The following is a 15088-nucleotide window of genomic DNA, read 5'->3' on the forward strand; positions in this document are numbered from 1 at the left end:
ACCAGTTCCACTGTAACCGCTCTGTCCCGAAAAAGTAAATGCTAAAGTGGCTACTCAGGGCCAAGCTAGGCAGTCTCTAAGTTGAACCGGGCTAATGGACAAGCGGCAAAACGGTACTACATTGACTGTTATATTGATTTTAAGACATTTTCCCACAGGAATGGACGCTTATGTTATGACCCCTTTAACTGTTGTTGCATTTTCAATTTCCAACATTCCCGTCGATTCTGCTCCTCCATCACAACACTCCTTCCTCATTCTCCCCCCGCCAGCTCGCTACAAGGCCACTGGCCTCGCCGTATCCCGGCACCGCCCTGTCAGAGGCACGCCAGCGCATAGCTGTCAAGAGTTTTAGGGATTCGGTGAGCTGTGAAATCGCACAAATTGCCGATGCTGCTGTGCCTGGCCTGGCAACAGAAGGGCAGAGGAGTGCTGGGATGTACGGCCAGCCAGAGAAATGTTACGCTTCAACACTTCCCAACCTGTATTTACCGCCTCCTTATTCGCACTCTGGACCTTGCACCCCTTATTTGCACATGCACACCCACACGCAAGCGCACAACTACAAACCATGTTGCCAACACACACACACACACACACACACACACACACACACACCACACACACACACACACACACACACACACACACACACACACACACACGCATACGCACGTAGCAAAAGTACTCATATTTTGTACTTAATAGTGCAGAAAAAGTATGGCAAGTATTGATTAAGTCAAAGTAAAGGCTGTGAAATATACTGATGTACACAAAAACCTGGACCTTCTCTCAGACTACAGAAACACTTAAAAATAATGGGTGTTACCTGAAAAATCTACTTGTACTTGGTTACTTACCACCTCTGCCATCAACACTCACAGAGTATCTCACACCACCCTGGAGTGTGTAAACGGTACTGGCTTCATCTGCCTCACAGCACAGTCACCTCCAGCACTTTGCTTGGCCGTTAGCGGGTCCCTTCACACAACAACCCTCCAGAGGAACGAAGTTCCCCCCGACGCCCAATCCCCCCCAGCCCCCACCCTCACCAACACTCGCCAGTGCTCATAGCCGTGCAGGCACCTCCTGAGAAATGACATAAAGGTCACAGACAACATGTTTATGCACACACACACACACACACACACACACACACACACACACACACACACACACACACACACACACACACACACACACACACACACACACACACACACAATCTTATGTTCTGCTCACCACAAAGTCCTGGCAAAACCTCAAATAATCAGCCATTGAACGTCGCCCTTATTTATCATCTGAAGTGTGTATTCTGCCCATATTCAGTCATGCTGTATAACAACAAATCCAAATAATAATTTGAATAAATAATGCAACATTTTTTGAGTGGGTCTTATTCACATACCATATAGATGGTTGTAGAAGAACAATTGAAATGAATAAACAACATGATTGTGTGTTAGTACTGTAGGTTTACAAATTGAACAAAACCGTTTCGAAGAGGCCAACTCGAGAAGCCCAAGTAAAGTCACTGATTAATTTATTATCAATATTTGATTTGTTTGGGTTATAAAATTGATAAAATAATATTTTCTTCCGCGAATACTATTTTAGTCATAATCCTTTGTGTTTATTATTTATTTGTTTATTTTCGTTGCAACACTTGCATTCACTTTACGGCTCGTCGTAAAGCAACTTAAGTTACAGTTAAGCATAGTATTGCTCGGTTTATTTATTTTCTTTGTAGCAAGTGGATTGATTGCCTCTCGCGGATAGCAAGTACGTTTAATTACTGACGTGGGCGTCATTATTTCGTACAATGTCGTGATTTAATTACGTTTCGAGGAATATTTTGACTTGGTCTATTTCCTGGAGGCCGCTGACGTACGTCGGCGTCTTCTTGGTGGGCCAAACTACAGTCGCGTCTTTTGCACGCCTGTACTATCTCGAAAATGTAGATGAAAATCTTGCGGCTAAAAGGCAGACGACCAAATGACTTAATGGTCAAATTTTGGCAAAAAAAAAAAAAAAAAAAACCAGGAGTGACTTACCAGGCCGGGAGGGCTCGAATGAGCGTGAAGCAGTCAACGACGTTGAGACAATGACACCTCGTGGCGCAAGAATGTAATTTCAATCACACTGCTCCACCTGATTTGGAGCGATTGCTGTGAACATAAAACAATCAAATGAAACACACACACACACACACAGATTGCAATTAATACAAGAAAAAGGAAGAAGCATCCAAATCAGAGTCCGTAAATACTTTAGGAAAAGACTTAAAGACTTACTGACAAACAAACTGAATGAACAAACGTGTTACTGCCTGTCAGAAATGTCAACCAAAGAGGCAGGAAGAGGAAGTGCGTTCCACAATTTTGGGGAAATGGATTGCGAGACCTGTATCACTTTGAGTTTTTGATTTGGTGTGAGGGACATGAAGTTAAAAAAAAAAAAGCAGTTAACAGACTACAGTGACCAAACAGACACCATTGGCCTGCAGGGGCAGAGCGACTTGGGGGGTGGGGGCACTTTCATGAAACCCTGACACGTATGTGAATGCGAACATGTCACGTTAGTAAGGTTTATGCTCCCTGTATCCCAGCAGGGGGCACCCTGCTTCCATCTATTTTCCGAACTGGTTATCGTCACTATGGTTGCGGTTGTGCTGGGGCCGATCCTTAGCTGTCTTCGGGTACTGTATACCCTGAATTGGTCACCAATCAGTTGCAGGGCAAACATAGACAAACAACCATTCACACTTACAGTCTCACCTATGGGCAGTGGCCGTTGGGAATTTCGGGACAATATGTTAATTCTCCTGTACGGTAGGTGTATTTCCTTGCCGGTTCAGGCATAACGGGCGGCCATTCAGACCTCCACCCAGCCCACCCTCCTAGCTGTCGACTTCCGCACCCCGTCATCGACGTTTCGGCGCATGACGGCCGTCGACGACATTTTTTTTTTCCAACGCCTGACGTCATCCGTTCAGTGGATGGATGCTCTCACACTTGCAGTTCGGCACCATTTTCCACCCTCGATGTTTTTAAATATTTATCTGAATGTCTGTTTTAAAGCTGCAACAATACACACGTTTCCACCCTATTAATAATCTATTAGGATGAGTTCAAGATTGAAATGAGGGGTTTTACGCGCATTAAGGCGCTGAAACCCCCTCATTAGGTGCTTGTTGCAGGCACGCGCGTTCGCCCGAAGGGTCATTTTTTGTATGCCTTTTATCATTTGGAACATTTCAGTACCGAAACTACATTGGTTTTGTTTTGAGTCATAGGGCAAAATTTACATGCCGTGTGAAAATGAGTATCACAAGTGTGAATGTCTGTCTGCTGTGAGGTGCTTTTTATGAAACGCTCGTTGCGCTCGTTGACTTCTGCAGCCTTTGTGAAGCAGATACAACAAAAGCAAACACAAGAAAAAGGGATGCGCTAACTCTCGTCTGCAGCGTTTGTGGTGTGGCGAGGCGAGGAAGCCGCGCTGCGAAAGGCGATGTCACCACATTTGACATCACGGCGGCCGACGCCACCCTGGTGACCACTTTGGGCTTATTCATTCGCACGTCATCAACTTTTTGATCTCTTCAGCGTCCGAAATTAGAAAGGTAAGCTTTTTTTGTCTGTGAAAAGGTTTTACAAATGGCTTTAAAGGATTTTCAGGACTGTTCCTGAAAGTAAAAATAGTTGACTGATAAATTGATGTTTTGCTGTTCTTAAAACACATTTGTCATTTTGAAGAGTGTGTATTGTGATGACTTCGCTTTTAAAATGTGTGTTTGTGTGGCACGCCAACCTTTGTTGCTAGATTTCGTTACAGTGGCTGTTTCATGCTTTCCCGAGCACCTTCATGGCTGCCGTCCTTTCACTGATGCTGTGGAGCCTCGCAATGGTTATTCAAGGCGGTACGTCATTTATGTGCCTGTAAAAGCTGCCATTTGTTCACTCTTTTTACACCCGTGTTCTGTATGAACGCCGTTGTCGCGCAAGGAAAGGGGGCCCCAAGTCAACCTGTCAATTTTCCGCTATCGGAAATCTAACATTGCTGATTTTGTGAATTAAAAACAGACTGAATGCGGTCGGTCTGTTGGAACTGCAACCTAAGAAAGTCCAGGAACTCTTAGGCGAGATGCAAGCTAGTTGGCAATGAAACAATGTTTTCAAATCATCATTTTGACAGCCCAAAAAAAAAGAGAGGAATTTTTTTTTGTTGTTGGTTTGTTTTTGGGATAAATAAACTAAAAAACTGTGTTTTTCATGTAGGATAGGCACCATTAAAAAGTCATGACACATTATGCGGTTGTCACATAATTTACATCGAGTATTTTACTTCCACATTTGAACTTTCTACAAAAAGGTCTGGCCCATTTGTAAGTGGATAGTACAGTCTGTGTGCCACAGGCAAAACTTTGTCCAGCCCTGGTCTCAACCGGTCTCAAACGTTGCTCTCTGGCCGCAGGCAGCTCCTCCGCCTGCGGCGTCACCTGCTCCACCGACTACAACGTTCTCCTCAACTGCTCGTGCGCTTCCGTCCCCGCCCGGCCGCTACGCCTCGATGTCAACTGCAGGTATTTCCTCACCTGTCCTTTCAATGTGATGTCGTTTACATGGTTCAGCACAAGGCGTTCGAAGGACTTCATGACCACAGACGTCAGAGCGACAGCTCAGTTTTCGATGTTGCTGGGTTCTCGGGGACTGGGATGATGGTGGACTCTGGGTGCAGTTTTGCTTCATCAGTCCATCTCTTGACAGTCTTGACAATCGTTTTCTCACATTTGAGCCTGTGCTCTGTCATCTTATCAAGTAAAGTATTGACTGTGCATGACCCGTCACTGTCTTTGAGTTTCTCCTTCATGTGCTTTTATAGCGACGGCGAGCTCCACGTGTCCGACAGCTGCCAGGTGTCGCCTCCTCAGTCCTGGTGTGTCATGTACCCGCCGGAACTCTACAGCATCGCCGCCATCGGGACTGAATGCACGGCAACAGTCGGCCGGCCGGGCGCCCCGGAAAGAGAGTTGTCCAGTTGGGCGTTATATGACATGGGTAAGATAAAGTGCACACCACACCATCACTTGTGGTTGAACGCAAAAAAAAAAAAAAGACTTCCGCTAAACCAGCAGCTAAGCATGTTTAGAGTTGCATCCGCATCCTTTTTTTTTTCTTGTCCCCCCAACATGAATGCAACAAATGATTACCTCACCTGGTAAAATGTGCCTCGAGAACTGCAAAAATCACATTTTCTTGATTCGATTTGTGCCAAATGTGTAATCTAGATCTGATCAGGATTAAATGGGTTTTGATGAAATAACTTTTGATGCATCAAGGATGAAGCGTTTGTTTGTTTTTTTTTGGTCTCAATAATAATATCATTATGGAAACATGTTTTCAACTAATTATTGGTATAGTTTTTAGGAAAATATTGACAACATTTGTTCTAATCAAATGTGATTTCTTTTTCAGATAAAAATTAATGAATTAGTGTTTCTCCACGAGACAGTGACTCATGAAAAAAAGGTTTTTGAATTAAAATTAACATATAAAATTTTAATATATTTTTTTTACAATATAACGACAATTTCAACGTATTTTTATCTAACTAATCACTAAAGAGTTGTCCAGTTGGGCGTTATATGACATGGGTAAGATAAAGTGCACACCACACCATCACTTGTGGTTGAAAGCAAAAAAAAAAAAAAGACTTCCGCTAAACCAGCAGCTAAGCATGTTTAGAGTTGCATCCGCATCCTTTTTTTTTTCTTGTCCCCCCAACATGAATGCAACAACTGATTACCTCACCTGGTGAAATGTGCCTCGAGAACTGCAAAAATCTCATTTTCTTGATTCGATTTGTGCCAAATGTGTAATCTAGATCTGATCAGGATTAAATGGGTTTTGATATAATGACTTTTGATGCATCAGGGATGTAGCGTTTGTTTGTTTGTTTTTTTTTTTGTCTAAATAATAATATAACTATGGAAACATGTTTTCAACTAATTATTGGTATAGTTTTTAGGAAAATATTGACAACATTTGTTCTAATCAAATGTGATTTCTTTTTCAGATAAAAATTAATGAATTAGTGTTTCTCCATGAGACTGAATCATGAAAAAAAGGTTTTTGAATTAAAATTAAAGTACAACATTTTTATATATATATTTTTTTTACAATTTAACTACAATTTCAACGTATTTTTATCTAACTAATCACTAATATAACAAATAAAAGAAAGTCTATAAGTACATCCAGGTTCGGATATCATCCAGTGCAGACTTAACGTTGCGCACAAGTTACCCTATGTAACAACATCACAAATTGAATGGAGTAAAAATAGAACATTGCGACAATCTTCTTCATATTGAGACGACCAAAAAAAAAAAAATTGGTGCATTTGTCATGCAGCCTATTAGCATTCTGCTTCATTTCCATCAATCGCAGTGAAACCTTCTCCGCCTTTCAACGTGCGAGTGATCAGCGCAGACGGATTCTACAACATCACGTGGGACCTCGACAATGACAACAACGATTGTCTGACATACAGCCTTCGCATCCGAACCAGCCGAGGTCTCTTGCAGGTAAAACGATTTATTTTATTGATTTATTTTTTAAACTGGTGCCACTCAGAGTGCGGTCGCGGCTCGCGGGCCATCAATTGCCCGACCCTTGTTTCTAGAAAACAATATGAGTGAACAGTCACGATCCCATTTTTGATGTTTTCACTTTTTCCTTGGTCAGGATCCAACGCGTTCCTTCTCAGTGGACGAGAGGTTCCTCGTGGTGGGGCACAAGGAGCTACCGCCTCGTGCCAAATGTAGCGCGGTTGTCCGGGCCAAGTTGTGCCCCAGTAACCCGTCTCAGGGCCCGTGGAGCGAGTGGAGTCCCAAAGTCAGCTGGACAAACGCGGCGACGACATCTGCAGACGTTGCAGGTAAGCAGGTCGCCATTTTATTCATTGGCAAGCAGGCAGATCATCATTTACGTTGTGCGATGTCATTCATATCTCATACAGAGAAGCGATTCCATTCCAGCACGAAGCAATGTGTCTGGCTGACTTTCTGCTAATCATTCTGTTGCGATTTGCAACGTGGCCAAGGAAGATAAGGAAGTGGGTATTGAGAGGCAGAATTCATAGAAAAGAGTCATGATTAACTTCTGACAATTAGCAGCCGGTGAAGAGTGTCCGATTGTGTTCCTTTCAACCCTCCCTGTCTTTTTTTTTCTGTTATTTTTAATACTGGAACCAAGACGAGAAATGTTGAAGGCACTGTAACATGATGCACAATTTGAATATTGAATTGAGTGATTTTGTTGTCTAGAGGGAGCCTGAGTACTACACGGAGAATCACTGAACTCAGGTATCGGAATGCTTTCACGTGTGGGCAAGGAGAGCCCAGTCGCTTCGGCACTGCTGGCCATTTATTGAACGGGACAAGGAGTTAAACGCACAAAGAGAAAATAAGAACACATGCAAGGAGCTGCTGTAGACCACAAGCAATGCCCAGATGCTCACGCGCTTATGGCCAAGTTAGGCCAACTTGGCCACGCCCCTTCAAGGCACAATTACAACACTACAATTGTTGCTGCTTTGACTTTCAGCTTGTCCCGATGTACAACAAGCATGCTGAACAAAAGTAGTTTGTTTCTAACATCAGACATGACTGATGATTTTCTCCTGTGCCTTAGTGAAAGGATTCTGGCTGTACATCCTCCTGGCCATCATCATCCTCCTTGCCGGGCTACTGCTGGCTTGCTCTCGAAAGCCGTGAGTAACAAAACAAACCAAGGGATTTTTTTTTTTTGTTTTTGAGTCTCTCCAATTGACTTGATTTCAGACACAGTCCAAAAACAAGACAACAAAGTGAAAGCCAATTTGGACAAAGCATGAATCATTGTCGCCGCCGCCGTCGCCGCCGCCAACTCACTTCCCGTACTCGGCGGATGATGATGATATTTGTTCTCACTGCTTGGCCTTCACCCTTTCCTGGCAGCACCTTCTGCATTGCGAGAAACCACACGCGCGCGCACGACCTCGGCACTCATATAATGAGCAGGCTGAACTTGACAGGAAGTCACGCGTCGCCCTGCTGCAAATGCAACACCCAAGTTATTTATATAGCACTTGAGAATATAACCACGACTCAAACAAGCAGAAATAAAAACAAACTTTTTATTCATTTGATGGAATAATTGTTTAATTCATTATATTTAAGTTAACTATAAGTCATACAAATTTGAAAAATAGTGAATTATTCTATTGAACGAGTTTACATATTTGACATACATTTTAAATTTCCATTTAACTTTGTAAATAATTGGTTAAAGGACCCCAGGAATGATGCAAACAATGGCACTTACTTTATCGTTCCCTTTGACGGTATTCAGCAGTTTTTACAGCGCCGACTTTTTACGCCCAGAAGGCATGAAACTGATGATGTGGACGCCGGGACGAGACGAGCCAAATGCTAATATTTACTGATTTGCCGGGTTTCATTTTGCCATGAAAATCCAAGAATCAAGCGAAGCAAAACAAATGGGATGGACCAAGGAAAAGCGTGTCATTTACAGCCCGTTTAAAAATCAAATGTGCCACTTGACCACAGGTTTGCCAAGTCCTTCTCGAGTTATTGCATACATTAGTCACTGCATTAGGTACACCTACTTGGTAGACATTGATGCGTGTTTTTGATTCTTCCCAGGTTCTTACTGAAAAGATTTCAACTGAGCATGTACGTGTCCAGGCCACAGGACTTCTTCAAGCCGCTCTATCTCGACCACGGAGGCAACTTCAAGGTAAGGGTGTAGTTGTCATTGGTGGCCAACAGACGGCGTTACACCACAGGGAACTTGTTACACCTGCTGACTGCTTGGGAATTTCCCTCACAGTCACACTGAGGGGCCCGCCAAAGTGCTGTCAATATTTTTGGGTTTTTTTTTTTTGGTTTTTTTTATTATGCAAGGGGCTTGCAATATTTTTTGGGTAATGATGAGTTGTGTGTCGATGTTTGTGTTCCAGCTCCCTGGAAAAATTACCAAGGGGGGTTGATGCAAATGTTGTCGCTTTAATGTTTACCCCCAAAATGTACTAAAATTATTTATGATGTGTGTTTTTGCTTCAGTCACAAACAATATTCAAGTTGAAAAGGCTTTGTGTATCTGTGACCATATCGGGCTCACCTGGACAATGTAATATGGAGGCCGTATCAAAGACGTTTGCAATACAAGCCCAAAGGCACTTTGACCTCAATTTCAGTGACAGCACAGAGCGGTGCTGGATTAAAAAAAAAAAAAAAAAAAAAAAAAACCCCCCCCCCCCCCCCACGAGATGGATGAAAACAAATGGACTATCTGATCATTCTAATTCCATGAACCCAATAATATGAATCACATACCACGTTTCGACGAGTGGAGATACATGGAATTGCATAGAAAATACGTTCAACATCTCTTTCTTTGATGATGGTGGCTTTCAGCTTTGATGTGGTATCGTTCGAGGCTTAATACATGAAATGTCCCCTTTGCATTCTGCTGATATCCATCTCAGGAGTGGGTGAGGCCGAAGTTCAGCGAGCACGACTTGTTGGGGAACACCTCGCACGTGGAAATGGCGACTGCCACCTTGAAACAGCTCCACTGCCACATACCCAACCCAGAAGGGGAAGACGTAGTGCGACCTGCGGGGTGCCTCCTCCTTGTCCCCGCCCCGCTGGCACAATTGGGACACGTGTCCATTCACACAGTGATTGTGAGCGAAGAGGACGAGCAGCAAGTGCCTGGTCCGAACTTCAGAGAGCTGCTGGACTCTGATCGAGAGGAGCGAGAAGTGGACAGGCAAGATGAAGAGCGGCTATTCAACGATTGGCCGGAAGAAGTGGAGAGAGCCTCGCTGGCCTCCAGCCGACAGTCGGACGACGGATACCCCCGCGTGGACTTGGACACGGTGGATAGCGGTTTCGGGGAGTGCACCAGCCCGTCCCACTCCAGTTCGGGAGAGCCCGCCGGGGTTTTCCTACCCGACCCGCAAAGCTCACGTTCCAATTACGTCAAGCAGTGGATGATGTGTGGTGATGCCGGCGAAGACTTGAGAGACGTTCTACATTGAACGGTCCACCAGTTTTACTTGTTTTCAACTTTTTTATGTACACCAGAATACACAGTATGTTATTCATGGTTGAAAAGAACTTCATCTCACTGATTGCATTTTAGACATTACTTTTCCATTGTATTTTGGTTGAAATGAGGATACCCTTTTTGGATCTAATTTTTCCTTTTCCATCCAAACAATAGGCCTGATCTCACTGATTATCCAGATTTATTTTGTTTTGTCCATTCAATAAAAGGGCCAATGACACGTCATTTTTTAATATCTTTATACCCCCCCCATCTTCAATCCAAACATCATTATGTTTCTTGTATTTATTTTTTCATTTTAAACAAATTATCAGATTACCTTGCTCGTTTTTTTCCCATAAATATTTTTTATTTCCTCTCTTTAATCAAAATCCCACCGTGCCTTTTATATATTATTTGCATTTGCTTTTATTTTGCACTTTTGATCTGGTTAGCATCGAGAAAGAGAATCCGCGCTCATTGGCCTTGTCTGTTTTTTTTTTTTGTTCCTTATAACAAAAATGTTTGTTTCATGTGTTTTATATTGTCCTTTTAATGAAAAATCCAGGATCTTTTGATCTAGTAATGTATTTTGTGCCTTTATATGTATATATGTGTGTGTGTGTTTGTGTGTGTGTATGTGTGTGTGTGTGTGTGTGTGTGTGTGTGTGTGTTTATATATAGTTTATGTCGTCCCTTTAATAAATAAATAAAAACTAATTATTTGAAATGTCTTTTTTATTTATTTACCTTAAAAGACCACGATACATCATTGCTTTGTGTTATTTTTATGTTTTCCCTGAAATGATCCCAGCCATCGTCACCATTGTTGACGTTCTTCTCGTGCTGTCACCACTCATCCGGGCCACTGGTTGGCGCTGTGCAACCGACAGTCGATCAAGTGTCAACAAGACAACAGGCGGTGGCAGGAGGCAAGCGAATGTGGACGAAAAGGTCGCGTTTTAAAACAAGTGCACGTCTCTTTTCTTCACTTGTCAAGCCTTGATATTCTTCCGTCGATGGCAAGCGTCGATTTGTGACTCTTAGCGCGGGCGTCCATTCTGTCCGCAAGTTAGCATCCTCGTCTTAGTCGTTAGCTTCTAGCGCCTGGCCCAAAACAAACCCCGCCCCCCCAAACACAAAACAAAACCCACGATGAATTTGTCACAGGACGCCAGACTACGACCGGAGGAGGCTCTGGTGGTGGAGAACGCCATCCGACTGGCTATCGACTCGGTGGTCAATGTGCTGTACGGCGTCAACAGCGGCCGTAGTCGCGAGTACCAGCGGATGGTGGCCGACAGGGACAAAGAGATTGCGAGGCTCCAGCGGGAGGTGCACGCGTTGCGCCGACGGGGATGTGCTTCGTGCAGGGTGCTCGACCGGAGTACCCCCGACCGGTCCCCGGACTCCGGGGAACACAGGGACGACGGCGGCGGCGGTAATGACGCCGGTCAGCAACAGCAACAGTGTGAACTCAGTTTCTCCTGTACGTAAGTTGACAGTATGTTCATCTATCTAAATGTCTGTCTGTTCGTGCATATCACCATGTAGTAGGGCTGCACAGCTAATAAAATCTGGACCGCAATTTGGGCTGCCACAATTGATGTAATATGAGCCTTAAAATGTATATGATATGCCGCATAACCAAAAGTGAGTCAACCACCAAGCCAACCGAAAGGGGGCGTATGCGTGGATAAGTTTTTTTGTTTTTTTTAATTTGCCTAAATAACAAGGGAGTGCATCTTGCAGCGATCGCCCAGTCATTCAGCGGACAAATAAATTGTAGGCATGTCCATAGAAGAAAGCACAGCGAATGTTGGAGATGTGGAGCAAGTGCCTTGAATGGGCTCAACATTTGGAGCATTTTCAGAGCATTTTGCACTGAAAACCCTTATGTTGTTTGGTGAAAATTATCCATCCATCAATTATCTGAAACGTTTACCCTCATGAGGTTCACGGGCGTGCTGGGGCATATCTGAGCTGTAATTGGGCAGTAGGTGGGGTACACACTGAACTGGTTGCCTGCTATCGCACGGCACACTTACACGAACAACCATTCACACTGACAATCACACATATGGACAATTTAGAGTGATCAATTAACCTGCCATGCATGTTTTTGGAATGTGAGCGGAAACCGGAGTACGCAGAGAAAACCCACACAGGCACAGGGAGAATATACAAACTCCACCTCTTAAAGCCGGTGGCCGGATTCGAACCCACGTTCTCTGCACTGCGAGGTGGATGTGTGTGACTGAGTGAGATTGTGTAACTTGACGTCTGCTGTATTTTTCATCCACAGCGGGTCTCTTTGACAAACCTCCACCCAACATCCCCTCCTTGGCACTCCCCTCTCCCCCCCACAGGCAAGCGGATCCAGCTGGCACTTTGGAGGCGGGCAGCGTCACCGTCAAAGAGGAGCTGTGCAATGTGGATGCCATCCTCGTCAAATGGGAGCTGACCGAGGAGAGGTTGCGGGAGCAGCCGGAGCAAACCGCCAGTTCTTGTTGGGACGCAGGTGACGCCCGCCTCGTGATTGTTATTTTGCGGATTAAAGTGAACCCACTGCTACACACGAAGGATCGGATCTGAGCCTGACCATGAAAAATTGACGGCCCCCTCGAAATGGGGTCTGTAATTGCAATAGATGCCACATGATGGCAGCAAAGAATTTAACTCAACTCAACTTTTCACAGCACGTAAAACAACTGATCCTGCATTCAAAGTGCTGTCCATGGAGCAGAAATTACTCAGACAATAAGAGTTGAAACAAAAAATGAATAATAAAAAAGTGTAAACACCACAACAGAATCTATTTTATTCCATTTTTTTCCTTTCAAAACAATCTACATTCACATGAGACTCACAAACAGTGTGAGCTTGAATTATGCGAACTCCAAAAATGATGGGTGTCACTGAATATAGTCGACTAAAAGTCAGGAGTGTTTCGCGACAAGGGAGTCTGTGAATGAGCACACCATTCATTCATCATTCCCTTCTCCTTAATCACAATTTTGAGATTTTTGATTTTTGTGCAATATAGATGATTGATTTTATTCAGCGATTTGAGCTACTTAGGCTGATTTCCTTCTTTTGTGTGTGTGTGTGTGTTTTTTAAGAATTGCAGCTCAGAGAAGTCATGACCTGCGACGAAGCAGACGAACTGGCACATGTGGCAGAAGCAGAGCAACAGAGGTTAAAATCTACAATCATTGCAGTGTAAAAGGAAAAAAAACCCTACCTGTACAATCCGGTGCTTTCACGGCCTGTGTCGATGCCGTTGTTTTCCATAAACGTCGCCAACACGAAATCAGAGGTAGCATCAGAGTGGAAACAGAAGCCTGTCACTCCCAGTAGAGATTCACCATCAAATGAACTCGTAAAACAATTGAGAATCAAACATTGTGTATTTTAACACCAAATATTTGACCCATAGTAGGAACATCTTGAATGAAGAGAAATTAAAAATGTAGCTAGTTTTTAATGAGAGAAAAGAAGCAAATGCCAGATGTACACTGGTGCCTCAAATGTGCCAACTTTGCACCATCTTCTGTCAAAGAGGTTTGAGACATGCCTCATTTGTCAACATGGGTAACTTTTCGAAACACGAAAGTCATTCACGAATCGGCAAAACAAATCAAACTTACCCGTGCAAAGTCAAGAAGAAACAGCGGCAGCGTGGCAGGGCGACAGACATTACTAATCGATCACTCGTGTCGTTCGTTCATCGTCCTCAGGAACAAGAAAAAACGAGTCCCCACGGCGGAACTGCCCGAGGAGGCCCAGCAGCAGAAGCGTGCCGCCTGGCGAGCCGCCTCCCGACGCTACTACGCCCGCAAGGTGGCCCGACAGCAGGCCGGCCCCCCGTCACGCCCCGCCCAATTACACCATGTGCCGCCCAGCTCCCAATACCCCGCCTCGCCCTGCGGCCCTTTGGCCACCGCTAACAGGAAGCGGGCGCCCATTTCCGCTTTGCCTCAAGACTCGCAGGCGCAGCAGAGGGAGGCGTGGCGAGCATCCTCCAGGAGGTACTACGCCAGGAAAATGGCACAACAGCACCACCAGAACGGACCCCCGGAGTACCGCCACGCCGAGCCGCCGGAGGACGACAGAGGAGGACTTGAGGGAATTTTGTGTAGTTGATGATAAACACTAAGGCTGTCCTGGAAATCGGTCACTCATTCTCCTTCCATGCCACCCGTCCACAACCACTGGGGGGATTACTTATTTATTTATTTATTTATTTATTAAAGTTGTAGCATTTGTGTCCCAATCAGAAATACCTGTCAATCCATGAAATATTCACTCTATCAAATCAGCTTCTGCCATTGAAATGAATGAAAAATCCCATTAATTCATTCCCCAAAACAAAACATTTGTACTTTTTTTAAATAGGAGAATAGCACTCTATTATATTATACTTTATAAAATAAAGTATTAACACGATTAACCAGAAGGAGAAGATAAACAAATTGCCCATTATGATTAATTCATTTCAACTCCCTCTGGTGTGCGCAATTTGGCCACCTGGGGGCAGTATAACACAAAGACAACTTTCATAACTGCCAAAATTAAAGAAACGGTTAAAATGTTTTTTTTTTTTTGAGCGAACATAATTATATTTAGCATACTATTTTTTCCCCTTTTCACCAGTTTTCTCAATGACACCTTCGGGCATTTTGAATAAAAACCTTTCCAATGATTCTCTTTTTCCTCACTTTCATTTCATACATTAGCTGAGGTAACCTCTTGGATAGTCATTCCCAGCACAGCCTGAGATCATTGACTACGGACACACGAAAGGCATTTCAATGTTCTTCCGAGTCTTGCTTCCCTTTTCAAATGGAGGCATTGCAGTGCGCCCATCGTCCATTATCTGTAACTGCATCAGGAGCTCGACATCTTTGTTTTGATGGCATTTTTCACAATCCGGAACCCTTATAGCTTAAAAAAATGAAGGTTAAGAT

General features: G+C 44.0%; 2 protein-coding genes across 3 annotated transcripts; both read left to right on the forward strand.

The window, feature by feature from the left end:
- Nucleotides 1–3249: 3249 nt before the first annotated feature.
- Nucleotides 3250–10683, forward strand: il21r.1 (interleukin 21 receptor, tandem duplicate 1). Of its 2 annotated transcripts, none has more exons than XM_019863606.1 (9): nucleotides 3250–3622; nucleotides 3823–3919; nucleotides 4474–4582; nucleotides 4882–5057; nucleotides 6450–6586; nucleotides 6747–6939; nucleotides 7695–7773; nucleotides 8708–8801; nucleotides 9553–10683. In XM_019863606.1, exons 2-9 carry the CDS (start codon nucleotides 3865–3867, stop codon nucleotides 10108–10110), a joined length of 1401 nt encoding a protein of 466 aa, XP_019719165.1. In that variant the 5' UTR covers nucleotides 3250–3622; nucleotides 3823–3864; the 3' UTR covers nucleotides 10111–10683. The 2 variants fall into 2 exon arrangements, with proteins under 2 accessions (XP_019719165.1, XP_019719164.1); XM_019863605.1 differs by having other exon boundaries at nucleotides 3835–3919.
- A 280-nt stretch (nucleotides 10684–10963) lies between these two features.
- LOC109512278 (uncharacterized) lies at nucleotides 10964–14824 on the forward strand. Its single transcript, XM_019863899.1, has 5 exons — nucleotides 10964–11050; nucleotides 11289–11607; nucleotides 12424–12639; nucleotides 13241–13316; nucleotides 13859–14824. The coding sequence occupies exons 2-5, from the start codon at nucleotides 11409–11411 to the stop codon at nucleotides 14262–14264; spliced, it is 897 nt and encodes a 298-aa protein (XP_019719458.1). The 5' UTR covers nucleotides 10964–11050; nucleotides 11289–11408; the 3' UTR covers nucleotides 14265–14824.
- The last annotated feature ends 264 nt before the right edge of the window (nucleotides 14825–15088 follow it).

Source organism: Hippocampus comes, unplaced genomic scaffold (genome assembly GCF_001891065.2).
Source record: "Hippocampus comes isolate QL1 unplaced genomic scaffold, H_comes_QL1_v1.1 scaffold249, whole genome shotgun sequence".
NCBI lineage: Eukaryota > Metazoa > Chordata > Actinopteri > Syngnathiformes > Syngnathidae > Hippocampus > Hippocampus comes.

Bases quoted from the DNA above. Each gene is read 5' to 3' on its own strand.
- il21r.1 (XM_019863606.1), top strand. From the start codon at position 3,865: ATGGCTGCCGTCCTTTCACTGATGCTGTGGAGCCTCGCAATGGTTATT. The intron at 5,058-6,449 runs GTAAGATAAAGT...CATCAATCGCAG, and splicing joins TTGGGCGTTATATGACATGG to TGAAACCTTCTCCGCCTTTC. The intron at 7,774-8,707 runs GTGAGTAACAAA...GATTCTTCCCAG, and splicing joins CTGGCTTGCTCTCGAAAGCC to GTTCTTACTGAAAAGATTTC.
- LOC109512278 (XM_019863899.1), top strand. From the start codon at position 11,409: ATGGTGGCCGACAGGGACAAAGAGATTGCGAGGCTCCAGCGGGAGGTG. The intron at 11,608-12,423 runs GTACGTAAGTTG...TTTCATCCACAG, and splicing joins GTGTGAACTCAGTTTCTCCT to CGGGTCTCTTTGACAAACCT. The intron at 13,317-13,858 runs GTTAAAATCTAC...CATCGTCCTCAG, and splicing joins GCAGAAGCAGAGCAACAGAG to GAACAAGAAAAAACGAGTCC.